The sequence below is a fragment of the Scyliorhinus canicula genome, chromosome 11 (assembly GCF_902713615.1).
Source record: "Scyliorhinus canicula chromosome 11, sScyCan1.1, whole genome shotgun sequence".
Lineage (NCBI taxonomy): Eukaryota > Metazoa > Chordata > Chondrichthyes > Carcharhiniformes > Scyliorhinidae > Scyliorhinus > Scyliorhinus canicula.
Window position 1 is genome coordinate 102,636,979 of NC_052156.1, and position 22,573 is coordinate 102,659,551.

Sequence of the window (22,573 nt, forward strand, 5' to 3'; positions counted from 1 at the left end):
CCTCACCCCTCCCTCCCCTCACCCCTCACCCCTCCCTCCCCTCTGCCCTCACCCCTCCCTCCCCTCTGCCCTCACCCCTCCCTCCCCTCTGCCCTCACCCCTCCCTCCCCTCTGCCCTCGCCCCTCCCTCCCCTCTGCCCTCGCCCCTCCCTCCCCTCTGCCCTCACCCCTCCCTCCCCTCTGCCCTCGCCCCTCCCTCCCCTCTGCCCTCGCCCCTCCCTCCCCTCTGCCCTCGCCCCCCTCCTTCCCCTCTGCCCTCTCTCCCTCCCCTCTGCCCTTGCCCCTCCCTCCCCTCTGCCCTCGCCCCTCCCTCCTCTCCCCCTCTGCCCTCCCTCCCCCCCCCTCCCCCTCAGCCCTCCCTCCCCCCTCCCCCTCTGCCCTCCCTCCCCCTCCCCCTCTGCCCTCCCTCCCCCCTCCCCCTCTGCCCTCCCTCCCCCTCTGCCCTCCCTCCCCCCTCTGCCCTCCCTCCCTCGTTCCCCCTCTGCCCTCCCTCCCTCGTTCCCCCTCTGCCCTCCCTCCCTCGTTCCCCCTCTGCCCTCTGTCCCTCACCCCTTTTTCACTCCCTCTCATTTTGTCACTTCCCTCACCTCTTCCCTCACTTCCCTCTCATGTGCTTCTTTGTAGAATTTTCCCCGAGTTGTGAACAATTTGTGACCTTTGGTGTATGTCCACAAACAGAGAACATTAACCCCACTAAATCCTAGCTCTTGCCTCTGAGTATTATTTTCCAGGGTAACTCCCAAGAGGTAAACAACAGAGACCAACATCACTGCCCTGACTACTCTGTGGGGACCCGGAACCGACCAACCACGGGGTGGGTTGGGGTGGGTGGGGGGGGAGAGAGAACAACTGGACACTGGCTATAAACTGACCAATCCTAGGGAGAGCAACTGGAGACACCATAGCAACAAACCAATCAATCACAGGGCAGACTGACCAAACTGACCAATCAGAAGAGACAGCAACTGGACCAGGGCATCAAACTGACCAATCACAGTGGACAGTAAGAAGTCTTACAACACCAGGTTAAAGTCCAACAGGTTTGTTTCAAATCCCTAGCTTTCGGAGCGCAGCTTCTTCCTCAGGTAAATGAAGCGGTAGGTTCCAGAAACATATATATATATGTTTGCCCTGTGATTGATATATACACAAAGTCAAAAATGCAAGACGATCTGCAAAACCATCACTGGACTGGGGTCAAACTGACCAATCACAGGGGACGTGATTTTGTCTATATGTTTCTAGAACCTACCTCTTCATTCACCTGAGGAAGGAGCGGTGCTCCGAAAGCTAGTGATTTGAAACAAACCTGTTGGACTTTAACCTGGTGTTGTAAGACTTTGTACTGTGCCTACCCCAATCCAACGCGGACATCTTCATATAATCACAGGGGAGGCAGTTACTGGACTGGGGTCAAACTGGCCAATCACGGGGGAGGCAGTAACTGGGCTGGGGGGCAAACTGACCAATCACAGGGGAGGCAGTAACTGGACTGTGGTCAAAATGACCAGTGACCAGCAGGGCTAAAAGAGGGAGCGATGAGATTTGGAATAGTTTCAGGTTGAGGAGTGACCATAGTTTGTACTGATGTCCCTCACTGTGAGCAGCACGGTAGCATTGTGGATAGCACAATGGCTTCACAGCTCCAGGGGTCCCAGGTTCGATTCCGGCTTGGGCCACTGTCTGTGTGGAGTCTGCACATCCTCCCCGTGTGTGTGTGGGTTTCCTCCGGGTGCTCCGGTTTCCTCCCACAGTCCAAAGATGTTCAGGTTAGGTGGATTGGCCATGATAAATTGCCCTTAGTGTCCAAAATTGCCCTTAATGTTGGGTGGGGTTACTGGGTTATGGGGATAGGGTGGAGGTGTTGACCTTGGGTAGGGTGCTCTTTCCAGGAGCCGGTGCAGACCTGATGGGCCGAATGGCCTCCTTCTGCACTGTAAATTCTATGATCTAGGAACTTCACTTCACCAAATCCATGCCTCAAGATGACCCAATTTGAAATTAGATGAAAAGTAAACTTGCGTCTGAATGGTATTTATGAGAGGAATATATAGCTAACTTTAAAAAAAATAATAATCTCTCTCGTTATGTCAGATCAGGGTGAAAGTGGATTGAACTTTGGAGTCCGAAACTTTTGAGAGCTATTTTGGGGCTGCACGTTGGTGACGTGTAAAGTGTGTGGGGTCGATGTACTAGGTATGGGTTGTAATTTGGATACCTGTTTGTCTCCCTTTCAGGATCCATAGGTGTGCCTGGGGTGAGGCGACACTGTGAGTCTGGAGCCTGTAACCCTCGGCTGGGAAACCTGGCAGCAGCCAGAGAGCTACGAGCCAGCACCACCTGTGGCATTAACTCCACCGAGCTCTTCTGTTCATACTCGGGGAGGGGCTGTGAGGATCCACCGAGCTGTGCGAAGTGTAGTGCGACCCATGGCCACCCAGCCACTGCGATGACTGATTCCTCATTCCGATTCCCGCACACCTGGTGGCAGTCAGCTCCAGGGAGCTACAAAGAAACCATCCAGCTGGATCTGGAGACCTACTTTTACTTCACCCACCTGATCATGATCTTTAAATCTCCTCGGCCTGCTGCCATGGTTCTGGAACGTTCCCAAGACTTTGGTTCCACTTGGAAACCTTACAAGTACTTTGCCACGAACTGTAGTGACACCTTTGGGCTCCCAGATGATCAGAATGGGGTCGGGGCGATTTGTACTTCCAGATATTCGAATCCACTTCCTTGTACCCGAGGAGAGGTAGTAATCTTCCACATGTATAGCTGAATGATGCTTGCGTATAAATGGCTTGTTTGAGATAGAAACATATTGCATTTATATAGCGCCTTTCACATCCTCAGGCCATTACACGATGGATGATTCTACAAACAGCAATTACCCCGCTTCAGCAGGTTTTTGATGGTGTTCTTTGAGGGATTAGCCAGATATCCTCCGTTTTTCATCAAACCTTCCATATCCACCCCAAAGTGCAGGTGGGACTTCAGTTTAACATCTCCACCAGAAAACGATACCTCCAACAGTGCAGCACTCCTTCAGGAATGCACTGGGAATGTTACCCTGGATTATGTGCTCAAGCCTGAAGTGAAACTCGAATGCACTACCCACAAGCCTAAGCGATCTACACAAAGGGTTGATACATCCCTGTGACTCAGTTGGTAGCACACTCACCTCTGAGGCATTAGGTTCTGGGTTCAAATCCCACTACAAGGGTTTGAGCACAGATATTCAGGCTGACACCCTAATGTGATATTAAGGGAGTGCTGCACTGTTGGAGGTACTGGCTTTTGGATTAAACTTTAAGCCGAGGCCCTGTCTGCCCTCTCGGGAGGATGTTAAAAGCTTCCAAGGGTGCTATTTTGAAGAAGACCTGGGTAGTTCTATCCAGTCTCCTGGCCAATATTTATATCTCAATCAACATTACACAAAACATATGATCACGTTGCTGTTTGTGGGAGTTTGTTGTGCACAGATTGGACGTCTGGTTTCCTGCACTAGAACAGTGAGCACATTTCAATGTCATTGGTTGTAAAACGCTCTGAGACATCCAACAAGCTAATATTAAGTATAGTATACAAGTAGCGACACCTATAACTTTATCCCCCATATGTATCACTCGCTCCATATTAGGGGTGACACAGCTGTAAGTTTGTTTCACTTAGTTTGAATATTATGATTGGTGGTTAAGCTCGGGGACGAGGACAGACACTAGCATGTAGGTTGAGTTACAAATGGGCAAAATCTTCTTTAGGTCACACTGCTGATGTTTCTCACCCCTCAGAGCAGGAATGATAACTATTCCATCGCTTCTTCAATCTCGGGTCCAAAATTTGCTTTCCACAAGCTCAATGGGAGGTGAACACAGAAGCTTGTCATTTTGATTAGTGAGTAATTTAACGCACCCCAGCACCTCCATTCGCCCCCGCCCATCTTTTCCCAATTTCTATGCAAGTCTTTTCAGGTGCTTCTTCCAATTCCCTTTAGAAAGCCTTGATTATATCTGCCTTCTCTACACTCTCAGGCAATTCATTCCAAACCAAAACTGCGTCGAAAAGCTTTTCTTCATGTCGCTTTTAGTTCTTTTATCAATCACTTTAAATCTGTGCCAGCTGGTTCTCAACTGTTCCGGCAACGGGAACAGTTTCTCTGTATCTATTCTGTCTAGACCTGCCATGATTTTGAACATCTATGTCAAAGTTCAGTTGTACAGGGTATTGGTGAGACCACGGGCTGGATTCTCTGTTTTTGGGACTATATCCCATGCCGTTATAAAAACTGTGGACTTTCACCCCCTTTAGAATTCCTATCCCTGCAGAGGGCTAGCAGGGACCCGGCGTGAAACTAGCAGCTTTAGTTGCAGGTACGGGCCCCCGTACTTCCGGGTCAGAGGTCGCTCATGTGCACGGCGGCGGCCGCTCCATGGCAAACTCAGACCACGGAGCTGGACCTCCCAAATAGTGCCCCCTAACGGCCGCGTGCCCGACCCAGACCACCTGATCAAAAATTGCCCGGTTACATATGAGGCCTTCCGATCAGCCCGCCATGGCAGCCGTGGACTGAGTCCGCAACTGCCACACGAGTATCCCGAACGGCTGGGACCACGCCATCGGGACTTCAGCCGGTGGGGGGCGGAGAACGGCGGAGCGGGCCTCCAGCAATGGCTGCAGGTAGGCGATACACGGCATACCTCCCGGGAGCGCCACTTACTTTTCAGGGCCCGGAGAATCAGGAACCGGCGCCCATCCCGATTCCGTCTGCGGAAATGGATTCTCCACCCCGGCTCTGGACGCGATTTTGGCGTCGGGGTGCGGAGAATCCAGCCCCATACCTGTACAGTATAGGTCTCCTTATTTTTAAAATTTTATTTTAGAGTTCCCAATTATTTTTTCCAATTAAGGGGCAATTTAGCATGGCCAATCCACCTATCCTGCACATCTTTGGGTTGTGGGGGTGAAACCCACGCAGACACGGGGAGAATGTGCAAACTCCACACGGACAGTGACCCAGAGCCGGGATTCGAAACCGGGTCCTCAGCGCTGTAGTCAGCAATGCTAACCACTGTGCCACCGTGTAGGTCTCCTTATTTAAGGAAAGGTGTAAATGTATTAGAAGCAGTTCAGAGAATGTTTACTAAATAAGGAATGGGCGGCTTGTCTTATGAGGAAAGGGTGGAAAGGGTTAGGCTTGTATCCGCTGGAGTTTCGAAGAGTAAGAAGTGACCTGATTGAAACCTTTAAGATCCTGAGGGGTAGTGACGGGGTAGATGTGGAGTGGATGTTTCCTCTTGTCGGAGAATTTAGGACCTGTTTAAAGTTAAGGGATTGCTTATTGAAGACAGAGATGAGGAGCAATATTTTCCCTGTGTGTTGTGAGCCTTTGAAATTCTCTTCCTCAAAAAGCAGTGGAAGCAGAATCTTTGAATATTTTTAAGGCAGAGCGACATAGATTCTTGATTAACAAGGGGGTGATAGGTTATCGGGATGAAAGGTCATTGGGAGTCGCGAGGAATGTGGGGTTGAGGTTACAATCAAATCAGCCATCATCTTATTGAATGGGGCAGCAGGCTCGAGGGGCCGAGTGGCACCCTGATGCTCCTAATTTGTATGTTCCTCTCCACATTCTTTTCTTTAAAGGGAATATTCCGAGCTTCTCCAATACAATAATAATCTTTATTGTCACAAGTAGGCTTACATTAACACTGCAATGAAGTTACTGTGAAAGCCCCTAGTCGCCACATTCCGGCGCCTGTTCGGGTACACAGAGGGAGAATTCAGAATGTCCAAATTACCTAACAGCACGTCTTTTGGGACTTGTGGGAAGAAACCGGAGCACCCGGAGGAAACCCACGCAGATGTGGGGAAAACGTGCAGACTCCGCACAGACAGTGACCCAAGCCGGGAATCGAACCTGGGACCCTGGCGCTGTGAAGCAAAAGTGCTTACCACTGTGTAGAGTGCCATCCACAATATATCCATATAACTGAAATTCCTCATTCCTTGAGCCATTCTTCTAAATATTTTCTGCAGCCTCTCTAAAACCTTCACATCCTCCCTAAATTGCGCTACCCAGACCTGGACACAATACTCCAGTTGAGGCTGAGCTCGTGTTTAATGAAGGTACATCATAGCTTCCTTTGCTTCTGTACTCTCTGGCCAGGATTCTCCATCCGTTTGCTGGCAGCAGGAGTCTCAGGTCCCGCTGGCAGGTTTCCTGGTGGTGTTGGGTGGCTTCAATGGCAATCCCCATCGATAGCTGTGGGAGCAGAGAATCCCACCACAAACTTCTCCTGCTGTCGAAGAACACATGGCTGGGAGGCTGGAGAATCCACTCTCTAACTCTGTTTTGATATAGCTCAGAGTCCTGTATGTTTTTTTAACCATTTTCTTGACCTGCCCTGCACATATAATCCAAATCTCTTTGTTCCATCACCCCCTTTAGAATTATGGCCTTTATTTTACGTTGTGTCTCCTCGTTCTTCCGAGCCAAATATATCCCTTCACAATTTTGCATTCAATTTGCATTCAATTTCATTGTTACTTGAAGGTAAATCAATGACGGAACAGTGGGAGGCATTCAAGGAAGAGATGGTGAGGGTTCCGAGCAAATATATTCCTGAAAAGAAAGTGAGTGGGCCTTTCAGATCCAGAGCCCCTTGGCTATTAAGAATATCCAGGGTAGAAGAAGACAGCAAAGGGAAGCTTGTGTCAGATCCCGAGAGATCGATGCTCCGGAAAGACTCGAGGAGTAGAGAAAGCGCGAAGGGGAAAATAAAAAAAGTAAATCACAAAAGCAAAGAGAGGGTACAAAAAAAATATTGTCAAGTAAAATGAAGACAAACCCAAAGTTTTATAAATGCATCGAGAACAAAGGGATAACGAAAGTAGGAGTCGGGCCTATCAGAAACCAAAAAAGGATAGCCTGTATGTGGAGATGGGAGGTGTGTCATGGTTCTTAATGAATAGTTTGCATCTGTGTTAACAAAGAAGGGTCAATGCAGACATTGTAGTTAAGGAGGAGGGTTTAGCACCTTAGAAAGTGGATCACCAGGCCTGGATGTCATGTACCTCAGGCTGTTAGAAGAAACAAGGGAAGGAATGGCAGGGGCTCTGATCATCATTTCCTGATCCTGCTGGACTAAGGCATGGTGCTGGAGGACAGATAATGGGGTTCCATTGTTTAAAAAGGGAGAAAGCAATAGCCTGAGGAGGCCAGTCAGCTAAACCTTGGTGGTGTGAAAATTGTCAGAAAGAGTTCTCGGGGACACTATTCTCCATCACAGTAGCACTGTAGCACAAGTGGATAGCACTGTGGCTTCACGGCGCCAGGGTCCCAGGTTCGATTCCCCGCTGGGTCACTGTCTGTGCGGAGTCTGCACGTTCTCCCCGTGTCTGCGTGGGTTTCCCCCGGGTGCTCCGGTTTCCTCCCACAGTCCAAAGACGTGCAGGTTAGGTGGATTGGCCATGATAAATTCCCCTTAGTGTCCAAAAAGATTAGGAGGGGTTATTGGGTTACAGGGATAGGGAGGAAGTGAGGGCTTAAGTGGGTCAGTGCAGACCCGATGGGCCAAATGGCCTCCTTCTGCATGTATGTTCTATGTTCTATCATTACGAAAGACATGGATTAACCAAGAATAGTCAGCAACGTGTTTCTCGGAGGCACGTCATTCGATGGCGGCAGGATTCTATCTTCCTGCTGCTTGTCAATGATATTCCTTCATTGTAATCACCCAGCGTCACAGGGAAGCGCGTGGGCGTGGGTGCGCTGCCGATGGGAAAAGTGAATCTCAACGACCGGAGAATTCTGGCCGTCATGTCTGACTAACCTGACTGAATTTTTTGAGAAGGATTGAGGGGGGGTAGCACATTTGATGTAGTCTATGTGGATTTTAACAAGGCTTTTGACAAGGTCTCACATGTCAGACTGGTGAGAAGAATAAATGTCCATGGGATCTAAGGGTAAATGGCAATTTGTAAAGTTCAATCTAAAATCAGTTGTCGCAGGAAGCAAAGGGCAATATCAACGGGTATTTTTTTTTGTGACTCAACGGTGCTCCGAACTGGGTCCCATGGTGTGTATCAACGATGTAGACATAAATGTAAGAGATATGATTAAGTAGTTGCTGGATGATACAAAAATTGTCTGTGTGGTTGATATTGAAGAAGTAAGCTGTAGACAGAAAGAAGATATCAACAAACTGGTCAGGTGGGAAGAAAAGTGGCAAACTGAATTCAATCCAGAGAAGTGTGAGGCGATGCACTTGTGCAAGGTTATCAAGGCAAGGGAAAACACAATAAAAGGTAGGATATTGGGAAGTGCGCGGAACAGAGGGATCTTGAAATGCATGTCCATAGATCCCTGAAGGTAACAAGTCAAATGGTCAAGAAGACATACACGATATATGTCACTGTAAGGTGAGTAAAAGAATATAAAATTATGCTGGATCTGGATCAACACTAATTAGATTGCAGTTAGAGTACAGCATACAGTTCTGATCACCACATTATAGTAAGGATATGATCACACCAGAGAGGTGCCGAAGATATTTCAAGAGGATGTTACCAGAAATAAAGAATTTTAACTAATGGTACATAGAGGTATTTCTGAGGACAGATTTAATTGAGCTGCATAAAATTATGAGAGGCCTAGATAGAGTGGATAAGAAGGGTCTACATTCCTGAGCGGAGAGGTAGGTGGGGGGGGGGGGGGGGGGGGGGGGGCATCGATTTAAAGTAATTGGTAGATGGATTAGGGGGGGGTAATGGTGGGGGAGGTTTTGCAGTGCAGCCAGTTTTGGAGAGGAACAGGGACGTGAAGGAGTAGGTGCTCAGTTGTATGTTCTGATCAATGTGTGAGCTCTGATGGAGGAATTCCAGCAAAGCCGCAAAAAAGAGTGTGAATCTCATTGCCGGAGACAAGGGCGGGGTTCTCCATTGGCTGACGCCGAAATTACGAAACACGATTGGGCGGAGAATAGGTTCCGACGCTAAAATCACGGTGGGCACCAATTTGACACCAAATCACTATTCTCCGTCACCTCATCAGCGGTGTCAATGCAGCCCGGAACCGTTTGCATATCATTAGCGGGCAGGGAGTGGATGTTGAAGGTGGTGGATGGGGTGCCAATCAGGTGGGCTGCTTTGTCCTGGATGTTGAGCTTCTTCAGTGTTGTTGGAGCTGCACCCATCCAGGCAAGTGGAGCGTATTCCATCACATTCCTGACTTGTGCCTTGTAGATGGTGGTCAGGCTTGGGGAGTCAGGAGGTGAGTTATTCTCCACAGAATTATCAGCCTTCTGACCTGCTCATGTAGCCACAGACAGATGGCTGGTGCAGTTCAGTATCTGGTCAATGGTAAGCCCCCAGGATATTTCTAACGGGCCATTCAGCAATGGTAATGCTATTGAATATGAAGGAAAAGTAGTTAGATTTTCTCTTGCAGATGGTCATTGCCTGGCACTTGTGTGGCACGAAGGATAATTGCCAGTCCAAGCCTAAATGCTGTCAAGGCAGGGATTTGCCTGTGATGCTGGCATTCGAGAAGACTTTGAATGCGGTCGCAGTTGTGTAAATGGAGGAGTGAATGGAGGAAGTGAATTGGGAAAACTACCATTGAATAGGATAGTACAGCATAGGATAGTACAGGAGACCATTTAGCCCATCAAGCCTGTGCTGGCTTTCTCAAAGAACAGTCCAGTTAGTCCCACTCCTTTCCTCGTTCCCTATATTCCTCCAATTTTCTTTCTTCAGTTACTTTGAAGAATTGATGGACTTCATCCTAGGGTCTTAAAAGAAGTGATATTTGGTGCATTGGTTTTATTTTTCCAAAATTCCCTATATTCTGGAAAGGTCCCATCAGATTTGAAATTAGGAAATGTGACTTCTCTGTTCAAGAAAGGGGGGCAACAGAAAGCAGGAAAGGACAGGCCAGTTAGCTGAAAATCTGTCAGAGGGAAATTGAGGGAGTTTAATATTAAGGAGGTTACAGTGAGGCACTGCGAAAATCTCAGTATAATCAGGCAGAGTCAATATGGTTTTGTGAACTGAAAATTACGTTTGATTAATTTATTGGAGTTCTTTGAGTAAGTAACAAACAACATGGATAAAGGGGGAACCTGTGGATGTGCTGTACTTAGATTTTCAATTTGACAAGATGGAAAATCAAAGCTTCCTATACAAAACCTCATGGTGGAGGGGGTAACATCTTCGCATGGATAGAGGATTGATCAGCAAACAGGAAGCAGAGAGAAGGGACAATGGGTCTTTTTTGGGTTGACAAGCTGTGACTGGTGTGCCACAGGGATCAGTGCTGGGGCCTCAACTATTTACAGTTTATATAAAAAACCAGGAGAAGGGACTGATGGTATGATTGCTAAATTGCTGGTGACACAAAGGTCGGCAGTAAATTGTGAAGAGACAAGTTATACTGGAAATATATAAAACGTTTAGTTAGGCCACAACTTGAGTACTGCGTGCCATTCTGGTCAGCCCAGAGGAGATTTATTAGGATGTTGCCAGGACTGAAAAATTGGAGCTATGAGGAAAGATGGGATAGGATGGGGCTCCTCTCCTTGGAGCAGCGGAGGCTGAGGGAAATTTGATTGGGATGTGGAAAATTGTGAGGGGGGAGGGGGGCAGAGATTTAAAGTGATTGAAGGACTAGAAGGAAGATGAGGGGGGACCTTTTACCCAGAGGGTTGTGGGGATCTGGAGCTCGCTGCCTGAAAGGGCGGTAGAGGCAGAAATCGGCAACTCATTGAAAAGGTGTCTGGATATGGACTTCAAATGCTGTAACGTGCAGGGCTACAGACCAAATTGCTGGAAAGTGGGATTAGGCTGGCTGGCTCATTTTACGGCCGACACAGACATGATAGACCGAGTGGCCTCTTTCTGTGCTGTAAACATTATTTGGTTCTGTGGTATAAGGACTCTGCAGAGGGACGTAGATGAGCTAAGTGAGTGGGCAAAAAAATGGCAAATGAAGTCTCATGTGGGAAAATGTGAACTTGTCCAGAAATATTGGCAGGAAGAAGAGAAAAACAACAAATTAATTAACTACAGAGAGTTGGCAGAACTCTGAGGTACAGACGGATCTGGGTGTCCTGGTACATAAATCAGAAAACGACAGTTTGCAGATACAACAAGTGATTAGGAAGGCAAATGGGACGTTGCTGTTTATTACAAGGGGAATGGAATATAAAAGTAAGGTGGGAAAGTAAGGTAAGGTAGCACTGTGGTTTCACAGCGCCAGGGTCCCAGGTTCGATTCCCGGCTTGGGTCACTGTCTGTGCGAAGTCTGCATGTTCCCCCCGTGTCTCCGTGGGTTTCCTCCGGGTGCTCCGGTTTCCTCCCACGGTCCAAAGACGTGTAGGCTAGGTGGATTGGTCATGATAAATTGCCGTGTCCAAAAAGGTTAGATGGGGTTATTGGGTTATGTGATAGGGTGGAAGTGAGGGCTCAAGTGGGTCGGTGGAGACTTGATGGGCCGAATGGCCTCCTGCACTGTATGTTCTATGTTCTATGCCTTGCTATAGTTGTACAAAGTTTTGAAAGGACCAGATCAGGAGTAATGTTCACAGTTTTGGATTCCTTATTTAAGAAAGGATATAAATGCATTCGAAGCTGTTCAGAGAAGGTTCAATCGACTGATTCCTGCAATGGGGGTTGACCTATTGAGGAAAGGTTAGACAGGCTGGGCCTGAGAGACTTTTAGAAGATTGAGAGGTGATCTTACTGAAACATATAGGATCCTGAGGAGATTTGACAGGATGGATGCTGAGAGGATGTTCCCAGTGCGAGAGACTAGACACTTAAAAATAAGGGATCTTCAATTTAAGACGGAGAGGAGAAGAATTTTCTTTGGAAGCCTCTTCCCTAGAGAGGGGTGGAGGCAGAGTCAGTGAATATTTTCAAGGCAGAAGTAGATAAATTCTTGACTAATAAGGGAGTGAGAGGTTATCAGGGGTAAGTGCAATATGCAGTTGAAGCCATGATCTTATTGAATGCTGGAGCAGGCTCATGGGTCCGAATGGCCTCTTCCTCTAACTTTGTATGTTCATGTTTATTTATTCTACTCCCTTTTGAAAGTCCCTATTGATCCTGTGTCCACGATTACCTCAGGCAGTGCATTCCAGAACCTAACCACTCACAGGTCACCTCTGGCAATTCTGCCAATCCACCTTAAATCTGTGATTATCAACCTTCATCCACTGGAATCAGTTTCCATCGAATCCCTGCAGTGCAGAAGGAGGCCATTCGGCCCATCAAGTCTGCACCGACACTCTGAAAGAGTACCCTACCTAGGCTCATGCCCCTACACTATCCCCGTGATCCCGCATATTGATCATGACCAGTTCACCCAACCTGCACATCTTTGGAGTGTGGGAGGAAACCGGAGCACCCGGAGGAAACCCACGCACACACCGGGAGAACGTGCAAATCCCACACAGTCAACCAAGGCCGGAATCGAACCTGGGTCCCTGGCGCTGTGAGGCAGCAGTGCTAACCACTGTGCCACCATGTTGTTTCTCTTTATTTACTCCGTCTAAATCCTTCATGATTTTAAAAGCATTTTCCAGATCTGCTGTTAGCTTTCTCTCCTCTAGAAGAAATAGCCCAGGTTCTCTCAATCTCTGTAATCTCGGGAACTATCCCAGTGAATCTCTTCTGTACCTGTTTCAGGAGTTTCACATATTTCCTGAAGTGTGTTGCCCAGAATTGAACCCAAAACTGAGGCTGAGACAGAGGTAGTGTTTTACATTGTATTAGCAAAACTTCCTAACTTTTACACTGTACGCCTGTTAATAAAGCCAAGGATCTCATATGTTTTATTAACTAATAACCCCACAGGTTTACCAACCACCTCAAACATTTTATATATTCACCACCAGCTCTCTGTTTTTAAAATTGTGCCATGTAGTTCCGACTGAACGTGCGAAAGTATCTTAATTGGGGTGGGAAAATATTTGTGAACCTCATACCAATAAAACAAATAGTGGCATATTACTGTATTTAGGTTAAAAAGAATCTGCCTAGGGAGGGGACACATGCAATGGGTCCAGTGCACTGTCCATTCATCTTGTCATGTTCAACTGTGCCATGCACTAATTTGCTCATTGCAAAAACAAATCAAGTTCCAGCTTTTTGGAATTCTCTGGAAAGATATCCTGAAGCTGGTTGAAATCCCTGAAATGCACCGCACTTGTGGTAATTCCAGTTAAACGATCAACTGCAAATTTGCACAGACATCAAAGAATGGAACTGCTTCAGGGCGGGGGTGAGAAAGGGAATGAAGAATTTGAAAAGAATTCTGAAACATGTTACCTCATGCACTGTGCACAGTGGTGATTACACGCTCTATACGTTTGTGCTGTTTTTGACAAAATTGAAAAATACTTAGCATTTATCACACTCAATGACTCACTGCCTTGTTGCCATGGAGTCAGGGCTTCATAATGAGCTGCTCAATTCCACATTGAATGCTCAACAGGTGTAGGGTATGTACCAAATTCTGTCTGCAAGAAAAAAGGATCCAGAGATTTCCCCCCCCAATTATTCTCAATGCAGATCCCTCACCTGGTAAGGCCTTGAATCTGAATATAAGGCAGGTCTCAGGAGTAAGGCAGTGGAAGGCTTGAAAGACCACAGGCCAGCAGTTACATAGCTGGCCCATTGGGCAATCTCCCAGCTAGCTCAGAGGCACTCTTCCCACACCCTTCACCCAACCCTTCCAGCTCACCACAATCTCCACCCCCAGATCCCTGCTTGCCTGCCCAACCCCATTACTCTATAGTCTCCTATGTCCCTACCCTGCACAGCTGATACCTTCACCTTTACAATGGGTGGCAGTGTGCTATTTGACTAGATGAGGCATCACACATGAAGCCAAACCTGACGACCGAGCAGCCCTATTATCTAACAAGGGGTGCCGAATGATGATCGGCTGTGTAAGCACCCCGCATGACCCAGGGATGAATTCCTCTACTTCAGTTCGTCCCAGCTGGAACAAGGATTGGACCGGTATCATTGAGACCGCTCTGACCCACACCAGCCATCCAGCCTTACCTTCCCAAGGTGTCAGAGTTGCTGTGGCAATGTGCACCTTTCCATGCATGTTGCAGTCTGGAACTCTGGACAGCAATGGTAGGGGCTCCAATTTTCTTTCCATCACCTGGAATCTCTCCAGCTCTTACCGCCTGCCAATGATGTGTGTTGGAAGGATTTATAGGTTCATATTCAACCTGTTTGGCCGTGTTATGAACGGACCTTCATGGCCATCAAGTTCTATGTTGGGATTTCCGCGGCTGGACTGGATATTCCCGCCTAAAGTCGATGGACGTTTGGCTGCTGATGTGTTAGGCAGGTTGACACATGTGGACTGCACTCGATGCAGGGAAGTTAGAAACAGACGTCTAACACTGGAGAAGATCCAACACTGTTTTATTCAACTATAGAACTGCTATACATAATCAGCTGTGGGTCGACACTATACTGATCTGACTGGTGACCTTGTAGTAGCCTGACCAGACTTACTAGCTACCGCATGGTGTTTGCACTTGCTAGCTCGTGGACTCTGACTGTCTCAGTAGCTGGGTCCCGAGAGAGCGGGAAACCTAGTGCCCTCTGGCTTTATTTTGGTAGTGTCCTGTCTTTAGATTGGCTGTACTGTGTTGTATGCTTCCTGGTCATCCTATGAGTCAATCGCTGCCTGTCTGCATCTCATTATATACGTGAGTTGATATTATGACATCGCCCCCCCTTTTTTTTTAGTTAAATGAATACTGAGGTATGTATACGTGTGTGTGTGTATATATATATACCTGACTATATACAAACGGTGCTTGAACAAATGTATATACATGGGAAGGTGTCGATAGTGCAGATACATGGCAAATGAAGCAATATTTACAAAGGTTAAATCAATTAATTCAGTCACAAAATTTACAAAAGTTCAGTCCACAGATTCAGTCTTTGTGGTGGGCGACGAATTCTTGTCAATCGCCACAGAGGTGGATCAGGAGCCGCCTGCACGTGGATAGGTGGGATCGCTGCCATCGTGGTGGTCGCGTGGGGCGGCAGGATCACTGGCAGATCGGTGGCCTCGTAGCAGGGTACATCCGGAGGAAGTATGATGGCCAGCGGAGCACTGCAGTCAGGTGGTGGGCGTGGAACGCTTCGCAATGCCCGTCTGTTGCGCGATAGCAGGGAGCCATCAACCATGCGGACAAGGAAAGACCTTGGGGCAACTTGTTTGACAATTACAGCTGTGGCTGACCAGCCGCCCTCAGGCAACTGGACGCGAACATGATCGGCTGGAGCCAGCTCGGGTAGATCCGTGGCATGAGCATCATATGTGGCCTTCTGTTGGGCCCGGGACTGCTGCATTTTTTGTAAAACCATGAGATGGTCAAGGTCTGGAACATGGATGGCTGGAACTGTGGTCCTCAGAGTGCGATTCTTGAGCATCTGGGCTGGAGACAACCCAGTGGACAGTGAGTTGCCCTGTATGCCAGCAGTGCCAGGTTAAAGTCGGAGCCTGAGTCTGCAGCTTTGCACAGCACCCGCTTGACAATATGGACCCCTTTCTCGACCTTCCCGTTTGATTGTGGGTAATGGGGACTGGAGGTAAAGTGACGGAAGTTGTAGGATTGTGCAAAACCAGACCATTCCTGGCTGCAAAAGCATGGACCGTTGTCGCTCATTACCATGAGCGGTATCCCGTGCCTGGCGAACGTTTCTTTGCAGGCTTTGATGACCCGCTGTCGACGTGAGGTCGGACAGTTTCACCACTTCTGGGTAAGTGGAGAAGTGGTCGACAAGGAGTACGTAGTCATGCCCCTTGGCGTGGAAAAGGTCCACACCTACTTTGGACCACGGAGAGAAAACGATCTCGTGCTGTTGCAGTGTTTCCTTGGGTTGAGCCGGTTGAAACGTCTGACAGGTGGGGCAGTTGAGGACCGTGTTGGCAATGTCCTGGTTAATGCCCAGCCAATAAACCGCCTCCCGAGCTCTGCGTCGGCATTTCTCGACTCCAAGGTGATCCTCATGGAGTTGACCCAGCACCATAGCCTGCATGCTCTGAGGAATAACGATTTAGAAGGATTCCCTCCACAACCGTCAGCTCGTCTTTCACGTTAAAGAATTGGGGACATTGTCCCTTCTGCCAGCCATGGGTAAGGTGCTGCATCACATGCTGCAGTAAAGGATCCTTGGCTGTTTCCTCACGAATTTGGACCACTCATTCATCAGAGGCTGGGAGGTTGGTGGCACACAATTGCACTTGCGCTTCTATGTGGCAGATGAAGTCACCTTGTTCACACGGTGTGGTGATGGACCGGGATAGGGCATCTGCAATGATCAGCTCTTGCCTGGCGTGTAGACAAGTTCAAAGTCATAGCGGCGGAGTCGAAGAAGAATTCACTGTAACCGAGGTGTCATGTCATTTAAATGCTCTGGATTATGTGGACTGGAGGCCTGTGGTCCGTTTCCACCGTGAATTTCGGCAGGCCGTAAATGTAGTCATGAAACTTGACTGTTCCTGTCAGGAGACCCAGACACTCCTTTTCAATCTGGGCATACCATTGCTCAGTGGGCATCATGGCTCTGGAGGCATATGCCACTGGAGTCCAGGACGAGGAGTCATCTCGCTGGAGGAGCACCGCCCCAATGCCGTCCTGGCTTGCATCAGTTGATATCTTGGTTTCCTTGGTTGGGTCGAAGAACGCTAGAACTGGGGCTGTGGTGAGCTTTGCCTTCAGGCCATGCCATTCCGCTTCATGTGTGGGCAGCCACTGGAATTCCATTGACGTCTTGACGAGATGGCGGAGGGCTGTGGTGTGGGATGCCATATTGGGAATGAATTTCCCAAGAAAGTTGACCATCCTGAGGAAGCGGAGGACCGCCTTCTTGTCCTCCGGGGTCTTCATGGCGTTGATCGGCAAGACCTTGTCGGCGTCTGGCCGCACACCCTGCTGCGAGATGTGGTCACCTCGAAACTTAATATCCGATTGACCAAATAAGCACTTGGCCCTGTTCAGCTGGAGACCATGTTCATGAATTCGCTGGAAGACCTGCTTGAGGCGAGTGATGTGTTCCTGGGGCGTTGTGGACCAGATAATCACGTCGTCCACGTATACTCGCACCCCCTCGATGCCCTCCATCATCTGCTCCATGATGCGGTGAAACACTTCAGAGGCAGATATGATGCCGAAAGGCATGTGGTTGTAGCAGTAGTGACCAAACGGGGTGTTGAACGTGCACAGCTTGCGACTGGAAGCATCCAGCTGTATTTGCCAAAAGCCCCGGGAGGCGTCCAGCTGAGTGAAGAATTTGGCATGATCCATCTCACTGGTCAACTCTTCAAGTTTCAGGATCGGGTAATGCTCCCGCATGATGTTGCGGTTTAGATCCTTGGGATCAATGCAAATGCGGAGCTCCCCTGATGGCTTCTTTATGCAGACCATGGAGCTGACCCAGTCTGTTGGCTCTGTGACCTTCGAGATGATGCCCTGGTCTTGGAGGTCCTGTAGTTGCTTTTTTAGACGATCCTTGAGGGGCGCCGGCACTCGGCGTGGTGCATGAATCACAGGGGTGGCGTTCGGCTTGAGCAGGATTTTATATCGGTATAGGAGCATGCCCATTCCATCGAATACGCTGTTGTACTGCGTGATAATGTCGTCTATGTCGGCTTGCAAATTTCCATCGGGCGAGGCCATCGCCGGTGACGATGACATGGTGTGGATTCGCTGAACCAGATTCAGGAGCTTGCAGGCGCGAGCACTGAGCAGGGACGCCCTGCCAGGCCTGACAATTCAAACCGTAATGTTGCCTTGATCGCCTTGTTGGATACCCCTAGTTGACACGAGCCACTGGCAGCTATGGCATTGCCATTGTAGTCAAGGAGCTGACAGACCAGTGGAAGAATGCTTGGTGTGGCCTGGATGGTGTTGAGGTCGGACTGTGAGATGAGGTTCGCAGATGTGCGGGTGTCCAGTTTAAATCGGATGCGAGCCTTGTTAACTGTGAGGACAGCACACCACTCATCGTCTGGATCCACACTGAGGATCGAGAGGCGTTGCGCAGGTGTGGTGGAGACCAGCTCATGTGTGGTTATGATGCCCAACTGATATGGAGACTTGAGGCAGTCAGCATCTGGGTCCGTTGGGCTGTCGGGATCGGAATCGGGCATGCCTTGCTGTATTGAGCGGACACTTCTGCGCCGCAGCTGGGATCGCTGGCTGCTGAGCAGTGGAGCAGATCTGCAAAGGACTGCGTAGTGGCCAAGCTTGCCACACTGGAGACACCGGCGTCCTTTTGCTGGACATTGCCACTTTAAGTGGGCGGAGCCACAGTTCGGACACGACATGACGCAGACGTCAGTGCGTTCCGTGCGCCATCGCGCATGCGAAGTGCGGTCGGTCGACGTACGCACCTGCGCAGTCAGGTTGTCGGTATCGTCGTCCACTTGCTCGTGGCGCGCATGCGCAGGGATCCGGGAAAAGCGCGTGAAACCACCACTCTCCTTGACGCTCAGGCCCTGCATCTGTGCAATGGCCTGCACCCTTTCCGCCTCTTGGGAGGCCAGCTTTGCAGTCTTTGCCGCCCTGATGTGGGAGTAACTATTCTTGGCATGCTCATGGACAACGCACGTCTCCATAGTGACGGAGAGGGTCAATTGTTTGATTTTAAGGAGCTGCTGCCGCAGGGAGTTGGAGTGGACCCCGAAAACGATCTGATCCCGGATCATGGAATCAGCTGTTGGGTCATAGTTACATGACTGCGCTCGGATGCGGAGATGGGTCAAGAAGGACTGAAAAGGTTCATCCTTACCCTGAAACCTCTGCTGGAAAACGTACCGTTCAAAGCTCTCATTCACCTCAATGTCGCAGTGGCTGTCGAACTTCAGCAGGACTGTTTTGAATTTTGTTTTGTCTTCGCCGTCGGCGAATGCAAGGGATTTGTAGATGTGGATGTCGTGATCCCCTGCAGTGGAGAGAAATAGTGCGATCTTCCTGGCATACGATGCTGCTTCGAGGTCAGAGGCCTCGATGTACAAGAGGAACTTTTGCTTGAAGATTTTCCAGTTGGCGCCGAGGTTGCCGGAGATGCGGAGTTGCGGAGGAGGCTGGATGTTTTCCATTTTGCTGGATGGCTGCTTGCTGGTCATTGCAGATTCACCCGAGGTAGGTCCGTCAAGATCAGGAACTCTCTGGTACCATGATGTGTTCAGCAGGTTGGTTCGATGTGGACTGCACTCGATGCAGGGAAGTTAGAAACAGACGTCTAACACTGGAGAAGATCCAATACTGTTTTATTCAACGATAGAACTGCTATACATATTCAGCTGTGGGTCGACACTATACTGACCTGACTGGTGACCTTGTACTAGCCTGACCAGACTTACTAGCTACTGCATGGTATTTGCACTGGCTAGCTCGTGGACCCTGACTGTCTCAGTAGCTGGATCCCGAGAGAGCGGGAAACCTAGTGCCCTCTGGCTTTATTGTGGTAATGTCCTGTCTGGTGTTGTATGCTTACTGGTCATCCTATGTGTCAATCACTGCCTGTCTGCATCTCATTATATACATGAGTGGATATTATGACAGCTGCCTCTCCGAATTTTCTGTCCCACCTGCGATGGGACCCACCTGTGGGAAGGACCAGAAAATCCAGGCCCTGGAGTGGGACTTGAACCCAGGGGCACAAGATCTCCTTAGTCCAGGGAAAGAGAAGCAAATGAACATTTGCACGGGAGCTGATGTAGGACATTTGGCCTCCCAAGTCTATTTTGACATTCAATCAGACCACCAGTGATCTGCTACTGAACTCTATTTACCTGCCGTGGCTCCGTGCCGCTTGATACGTTATCTAACCCAAACCAAAATTAGTGTGGAAAGCTTCAATAGCTTTTTGGAGGAGGGAGTTCCATTTTCCCAGTCTCTTGTTTGTGAAGCAGTACTTCCTAACATCAGTCCCTGAACTGCCTGACTCGAATTGGAAGATTCAGCCCCCATGTTCGGGCCTGTCTATACCAGAGGAAATAGTTTCCCTCAGTCTACCCTATTAATTCCTTTAATCATTTTACACACCTCTTAATCAGCCCTTCATCTGCTATGCTCAAGGGGATAGAAGCCAGTTTTATGCAAGTTTCCCCTCACAATTTAACCCTTTTAGCCTCAGTATCTTTCTGGTGAACTAGTGTTGCAGCTCCTCCCAGGTCAGCATGTCCTACCTGAGGTGCACACAGTTCACCCAGATGAGGTTGGTCCAAGGCACTATAGAAATGCAGCTCTATGTCTGTCATATTTTGTGATGCATTTATATTGTGCCTTTCACCACCTCACTGCCAATATCTGTGATAGCCAATTAGTACCTGCGCCATCATTGTGCACAGGTGGTTTCCACAGTCAGCAATGTGATAATGACCCGATAATTAGTAGTTGCTAACTGAGAAATGAATATTAACCAGACCACTGGGGAGAACCTCCACTCCCCTGGTCTCATGACAGAAAGCTCCCCCTCACCCCCCACACCGATTTTTCAATGTGCTTCTGTCATGGGATATCTTACTCCCTCAGTAATGCACTGCAGTGTCTGCCAGAAATATTGATTCAAATCTCAGCGGGGGACATGTCTGACTGGTGGAAATGCTGCTACTGAACCATAACTGTCTCTACTGCAATGTCCTTTTCCAGCTTTGACCTTGGTTTGAGGAAAGAGCAGCCTAAATACTGAACAACTTTCACAGCTGAGTAATTCACATGGTAAACAGGAAACAATTTAAATCACAAAAATTTCACTTGTATCTGCAAATCTTTTATCCAGTTTTTCCTTTTAACTCTTTAGCTTCACCCAGTGGCTTTGGCATGAATTTATATCGAGTTACAGAATCTTACAACACAGACGGAGGCCATTCAGGCCATCGTGTCTCTGCCTGCCAATCGAAAGAGTTATTCAGTCAGTCCTGCTGACCAGCTTATTCTGCACAGCTCTGCGTGTTTTTTTTCCTTTTCAAGTTTACATCCAATTGCCTTTTGAAAGTTACAATCAAATCTGTTTGGGTACTCTCAGGCAGTGCATTCCAGATCACAGTTTATTTCCTACTTGGTCTTTTAACAATTATCTGTTGGCTCAATTTTCCAGTCCTTCGAGCTTCCGGTGTGGACCATGGAGTAAGTGGTCACACACAAGGCAGCTCCTGCCCAAGGTTACAGAAAATAGCTCTTTTTTTAATCAATACGGGGTGGAATTTTGCTGAAATGATGGAGGTGAATGTTGGAGGAATACTTTCCCCCAGGAATGGTGGGCGCGATTCTCCGCTGCCCACGACGGGTCGGAGAATAGCGGGAGGGCCTTCCCGACATTTTTCCCGACCTCCCGCTATTCTCTCTCTTCCCCCCCCCCCCCCCCCCCCCCCCCCCCGCCACGGCCGCCCCACGACACGAATCGCTGCTCGCCGTTTTTTTACGGCGAACAGCGATTCTCCCCTAGCCGATGGACCGAGTTCCCAGGCCTTTATGGCCGTTTTCACGAACGCAAACACACCTGCTCTCACCGTTCGTGAAAACGGCCGCAAAGTGCCGTTCCCGACAACCATGCCACCGATTGGCATGGCCGCACCACGGTCGTGCCAAGGGTGGCATAGGCCCGCGATCGGTGGGCACCGATCGCGGGCAGCGGGTCCGAAACCCGCGCACTCTTTCTTCCGCTGCCGCCCCGCAGGATCAGTCCGCGGGGCGGCTGAGGGGCATGACGTCCCGCGCATGCGCGGGTTTGACGCATATGCGTGATGACGTCATCTGCGCATGCGCGGGTTGGAGCCGTCCAATCCGCGCATGCGCGGCTGACGTCATCGTGCGCGTCAGCCGCCGTGACCCTTGGCGCGCGGGCTTAGCGACAGTCACTAAGCTTGCGATGCCGTGCTTCGCGGGGCCGCGCTGCTAGCCCCGACCGGGGGGGAGAATCGGGTCCCGGGAGCGGGCGCGGAGGCTGCCGTGAAACACGGCCAGTTTCACGGCAGCCTTTACGACTCTCTGCATTTGCGGAGAATCGCGCCCGGTATGTTTCTTGGTTACCAGACCCGGCAGAAACAGTGAAAGATTTGGCTGAAGCTGCAGCAAAGACAAAAGCCTCTTCCAGCATGCAGGTGGGGGAAGGGCGGGCTTAGAGGCCTCAAGCTGACTTGAGGGCCTTTATTAAAGCTGAATTCTAGCAGCAGAGGGAACAACTGTGAAAAGATCTCGCCAAGGCCATTGAAGAAGCAGTGTCGAGACTTCCGGTAGCGGCCATGGAGGAGTAGGTCACGCATTCGGCAGCTCCCGTCTGGAACGGACTCTCGGACCTTTTTCAGGAGTTTCCACGGACATTTTGGGGCAGATTGGTGAAGCGAACATTGCCAAAAGGATTCCCTCTCTGTTGTATGGATAGCTGGACCAGGAGTGGCCGGGTGAAGCGTTTAAGTCCCAACAGACAGAAGCGTGTGGAGTGGGCGTTGAGGCACGGCATGGCAGCAGGTATAGACCAGGCTCCATGGGCGCAGTGGGCACAGGAGAAACAGGAGTTCCTT

At 49.3% G+C, this 22,573-nt stretch overlaps 1 protein-coding gene across 1 annotated transcript in view; it reads left to right on the top strand.

Moving 5' to 3' along the window:
- The window catches only part of ntn4 (netrin 4), a 163,367-nt gene that overhangs the window by 83,246 nt on the left and 57,548 nt on the right, over nt 1-22,573 (top strand). The window contains exon 2 of the mRNA XM_038812203.1: nt 2,238-2,755. Coding sequence (XP_038668131.1) covers nt 2,238-2,755 — 518 coding nt within the window. The remainder of the gene's footprint in view (nt 1-2,237; nt 2,756-22,573) is intronic.